The sequence below is a fragment of the Parasteatoda tepidariorum genome, chromosome 3 (genome assembly GCF_043381705.1).
Source record: "Parasteatoda tepidariorum isolate YZ-2023 chromosome 3, CAS_Ptep_4.0, whole genome shotgun sequence".
Classification (NCBI taxonomy): Eukaryota; Metazoa; Arthropoda; class Arachnida; order Araneae; family Theridiidae; genus Parasteatoda; species Parasteatoda tepidariorum.
The window spans coordinates 91130357-91135178 of NC_092206.1; the positions used below are offsets into that span (position 1 = coordinate 91130357).

General features: G+C 34.4%; 1 protein-coding gene across 1 annotated transcript; it reads right to left on the reverse strand.

Moving 5' to 3' along the window:
• Window positions 1-709: 709 nt before the first annotated feature.
• LOC107437732 (amiloride-sensitive sodium channel subunit beta-like) lies at window positions 710-3998 on the reverse strand. Its single transcript, XM_016049824.3, has one exon. The coding sequence runs from the start codon at window positions 3551-3553 to the stop codon at window positions 1940-1942; it is 1614 nt and encodes a 537-aa protein (XP_015905310.2). The 5' UTR covers window positions 3554-3998; the 3' UTR covers window positions 710-1939.
• Window positions 3999-4822: the final 824 nt, after the last annotated feature.

Below are 4822 nucleotides of genomic sequence, written 5' to 3' on the forward strand. Positions count from 1 at the left end.
CAGTGATGCTTGACTTCGGTGATCTGCTGGGAGCGGTGTCTTAACGATCAGTCCACTGCGGGACGAGCATCAAACGTAGATCTTATTAAAGCTCGGCCACAGAAGCAATCTCATAGCGTACGTTGACGGGCACGCGAAGGATTTGCACCAAATGAAGCATGAAAAATTTCTTGCGTTTGAACTTAGTTTGTTTACTTAACTAACGTTAAAAGTAGTTGCCAGGAATCGCTATAAACTACTATTTTTTTTGCATCGCATCTTCACTACTTCTTTTTAAAAGTTGCGCACTTCTCCACAAACTAAGGGGGAAAAATGAGCGACTACGGTAGTTTCGTTACGTGTAGCGCTCTAATTCGGACCGCTGCTTAAGATGCATCGCGGGGGGCACACTGGTTCTTCGGAAGCAAAACCCTCTACAATAACCTTAAATTAGATGAAATTGATCACTATCTTAATAAATATGACGCTTCTTTTTTCAAGGATGCTAAAAACCTGCTACTTAAACAAAGTATTAGATTTCAAATGAATAGATAGAAATGCTAAGTTTAGTCCTGCAACCGCTTTGTTTATTAGCGACAGTGTGCTGTCTAAGCATTTTAACCTCAATTTAGTTAAGGTTCCGTAGCCTAGAAAAAAAATGGGAATGATTATTCTAAAGGAATTATTCTGACTCCATTATTCTGATTACTTTTCCGAAAGGAATGCGATTATTTTATTTTCAATGAGGCTTATATGAAAAAAGGCAATATCAAAATGCATTATAATAATCAAGCACAATTTTAATTATTTTACATTGAATGAACATTTTCGAAGAACAATAAGGTTAAGGACTGTATTTCTTGCAATCGTTATTTTCCACAATAAGTAGTCTGAAGATAACATTCGTGATGGCAACATGATAGCCACACAATACCGAAAAATGAAAAGCTCTTTAACCTTTAGCTTGCGGCGCTTAGTAGGATGAAGCCATTCTGGTCCACTTATCGCACCAGCCGTTATCAAAAGGTTAAAAATTGAGAATGGACTAACGAGTATCTTGTGTGTTCATTTAATACACTTCGTCCATGTAACGATATTTCCAATATCAGATTTTCTGACGTTACAACAATGGATAGATAAGGAGGAACTGACACTACAATTTACGTAAAACTTTTCGTCTCGAGATAGATCTCATTCAATTCAACGTATAAAAACTATATCGAGAAATATACCTCATTTGCCAATCTAGAAGAAATTTTATTCTCCTTCTCAAATTCTCTCAATAAAAGGGGAAAAACCGTGGTGACTCAGGGGATAGAGCGCTAGCCTCCCAACGAGTTGATCAGGCATCGAATCTCAGTAATGGCTGGACGATACGAATTCCGCACCCGGATTGCACCGGGACCACAGTGCTGACGAAAAATATCCTCAGTGGTAGATGGATCGTGGATTAGAATCTCCTTGCCGTCAGGCAAAGCGTAAGAGGTTTTTGCAGTTTTCCTCTCCATGAAACGCAATGCAGTTTTAAACGTTGCCATGCTAGTTAGTTTCCTCAAAAAGTCCTCCGCGAAAACAAATTTCTCCCAATACTTGATTCAAGAGTTTCATTATTTTCTGGATTTGGTTGAAAATTGCAATGCTACAGAGTTACACACTGGTAGACTCAATATTGGGTTGGGCTGTTGAACGACGGTGATAACATAAAAGGAGGTGATGCGTACAGAGGAGAATAGGTGAGTTTTCAGGCATTATTTATAATAGCAAAGCTTTTCATCAAAAATATCTAGGGTATAATTTTTCCTTAGAAACACTTTTTTTACTATAACTATTGGACTAAATTAAGAGGTAGCACTTATTAAATATTATATTTGAGGTTAACAACCTTTTGATCCATTAACATTGATTTTTCAGCAAGCGAGCAAAAATTATTATGGGTAAATTGTTCTTCACACTGTACACATTAATGAAAGTCTGGCAATTTGCAGCTATCCAATATTTTAACTTTCATCAAAAACTGTTTAGCAAATCGTAGTATTAATTCAACCACCTCAAAGATAACTGCGAGTGATAAACCAAGGAACAATCCTATATCGTTGCCAAAATTGCTTAACACCTCCGTACTTTGATGCATCGGTTCTTGTTGAAACACGTGGCTTCCTGAAAATTCCTGATGAACTCGAAGCATCAAAAACCCTTCCTTGAAACGAGCCAGTTTTCTCAAATCAAAACTTAAATCTAACTTATCGAGTAAATGCTTTTTAAAATATTCCACCGATGGCCAATCAGCTTTAGAAATTTGCTCGGTAAAAGAAGTTGTCTTGCAAGGAAAAGGACAGTCGCAAGTACTGGTTTTCTCTTCAAGCATGGAGTCAATCGCATCATCTAAACAGCAGGAATTCGTTGCGTTGGTAACATCGCAGAAGTGTTGCCCATGCCGCTTTTCGAAAATGGTTGGATCTACACAACCGCATTTGTCGAAGCTTTGCTGCTGAATGCACAGTCGAATGCATTCGTCGACATGGGTGGTACCTGATCCGTAATTTTTGCATTCATCTTGATACGGGGTTGGCAATCTGTTGAACTGGTTTTTAACGAGAGTAATGTCTGTCTCTGTACCTGGAAAAACATAAAATCCATGTTCTTCCACGTTAGGATTTTCAGTTGGATCGTGGACTACGATTTTGAACCCCTTACTTGGAGTTACGTAGGGCATGTAATTCTCAATGCTTAAATCGAGAATTAATTCTAATCCTCTTGTCTCGAACAAATATGCACTAGTTTGAGATTTGTTCCTTTTAAAAGTAAAACAATTTCCATGCCGGAAGCTTCGAGTTAAAGTAAAATTTTTCCAAGAACATACTTCCCCGTTGAATGAACACCATCTCACCGTGTCTTGTGCCTGATTGCTGTAATTTTGACGCTTTCTCTCCCCCGCTTTTAGATAGATGTCCAAGAACTCTTTCAGTTCGATCATTCCTTTTCTTTCAGAGTTCGCTTTTAAATCTTCTTCTGATTGTTGAAAAGGTGGCAGAATGAAGAATGTTTCCTTTTCCTCTTCACTGAGAACAGTTTTGTTGAATAAATTGCACGAAAGCAACAGTCGTCTTTCAGATAGGGTAAGGTGTTGCGGTTCATTCAAGAAACCTTTACCCCAACGCCGGCACTTTTCAATCGGTGTATTCTTTTTGAAGCATTTGTAATACTGTCCCCGTATTCTGTTAAGATTGCATACGGTAACGGCTGGAAAGCTTCCTCCGTATTCCATCTGCAAGTTAACCATCACAGGATAACTCAAATACTGCATCGTGAACTGAATGCCGCGGTAAAAGGCTACAGTACTTCCAATTACAAAAATGAGTGCCCACAAAATTTTTCTGCAAATATTTTTTTCGTGAATCTGATCAAAACGAATATCAGAATCTGGATTCTTTAATTTTGAAATTTTGTAGCTTTTCTTCTTTGAACCTGGCGATTGCTGACCATCGCTTTGTATGTCAGTACTTATAAATCCTGGAGTATTTCGAGTGTGTACAGCATTTGTTTCGGATATTTGGTCAGGACCTATGATATTCATTTTTCTTCTATTTCTTTTAACACTATCAGTTTTTTCTTGAATATCTCTAATTAAATTTTCTTTATTAACTTTTTTCTTTCCTTCAGATAATTTTTTTTTATTGTCTTTCTTTTAAGACCTTCGGTTATCTTTTTAAACTAGCTTTATTTATGACTTTGATCTAAGACGATGAATGACAATTCTTTTTGTTTGTTTGTCCCACTCTTTATTTTAAACTTTCTTTCTAATTTCGATTAATCTCCTTCATTTTTTCCCCCTTTTTCCTCATGTATCTCTAATATTTATCTATAAATATATTTGGATCAATTTTGGTTTTTTAATTTATTCATTTCTATAAAATTATTTTTCGCATCTGTATTACCTTTAGTAACACTATCATAATACTCTGACCTTTTATTTTTTTATCTTGAGCATCTTTATTTTCTTTAAATTTTTTCAAATGTCTTCTCATCTGAAAAAAAAAGCAAAGTTTAAACCTCTTTTTTTAATATAACTAATATTAAGTAACTAACAATTGTTTCGTAAAATCATTTAAATCTTATTGTTCGATTCCAGAGTGTAGTGAATGTTAGAAATTATAATTTTCCATATTTCTTTTAAGAATATGAATAAAATTATTATTATATTTTATTAAAAAATCTGTTAGAGCCTACTTTGATTTGAGACGATAGAATTTTATTGCGTAATTATAATTGCAGTTCTGCTACTAATTTTATTATAATCTGACTTTATTATATCTCATTTAATATTATATCTGATTTTAATATCGATTATATAATTATCATTAACAATAAACAACACTGTGCAAATTTACTATATCGCAATTTTTTTTCACGATTTGTCATTTAGTTGGTTTTTTTTTTAAACTTTATCACACTAGCCTACTTTGTAAAAATACGACATGGATTTCCATAGTAGAGGTGTCACTAAAAGCAGGGTTGCCATGGGCTACTAAGTGGAGAAAATTCAAAATTTTATTCAAAAGAGATTAGCAACTTTTTATGGCATATTTATTTCAGTTTACTATTGAAAGTGTTTCTGCTTTAGATATGAATAATTTGAAATGTATGCAGAGATGCCAACTGTTCCGCCTTATTCAGAAGTTTTAATAAATTGATGACTAATTAAATAATAAAATTTGTAATAAAAAAAGGATAAATAAGCCTACTTTTTAAAAGAGTAACCACGAGTATAGTATAAAAAAGTTACATTTCATATGATACATAGAATTTTTGATCAGTAGTGATGGAAAAATTATTTAAAATGAAA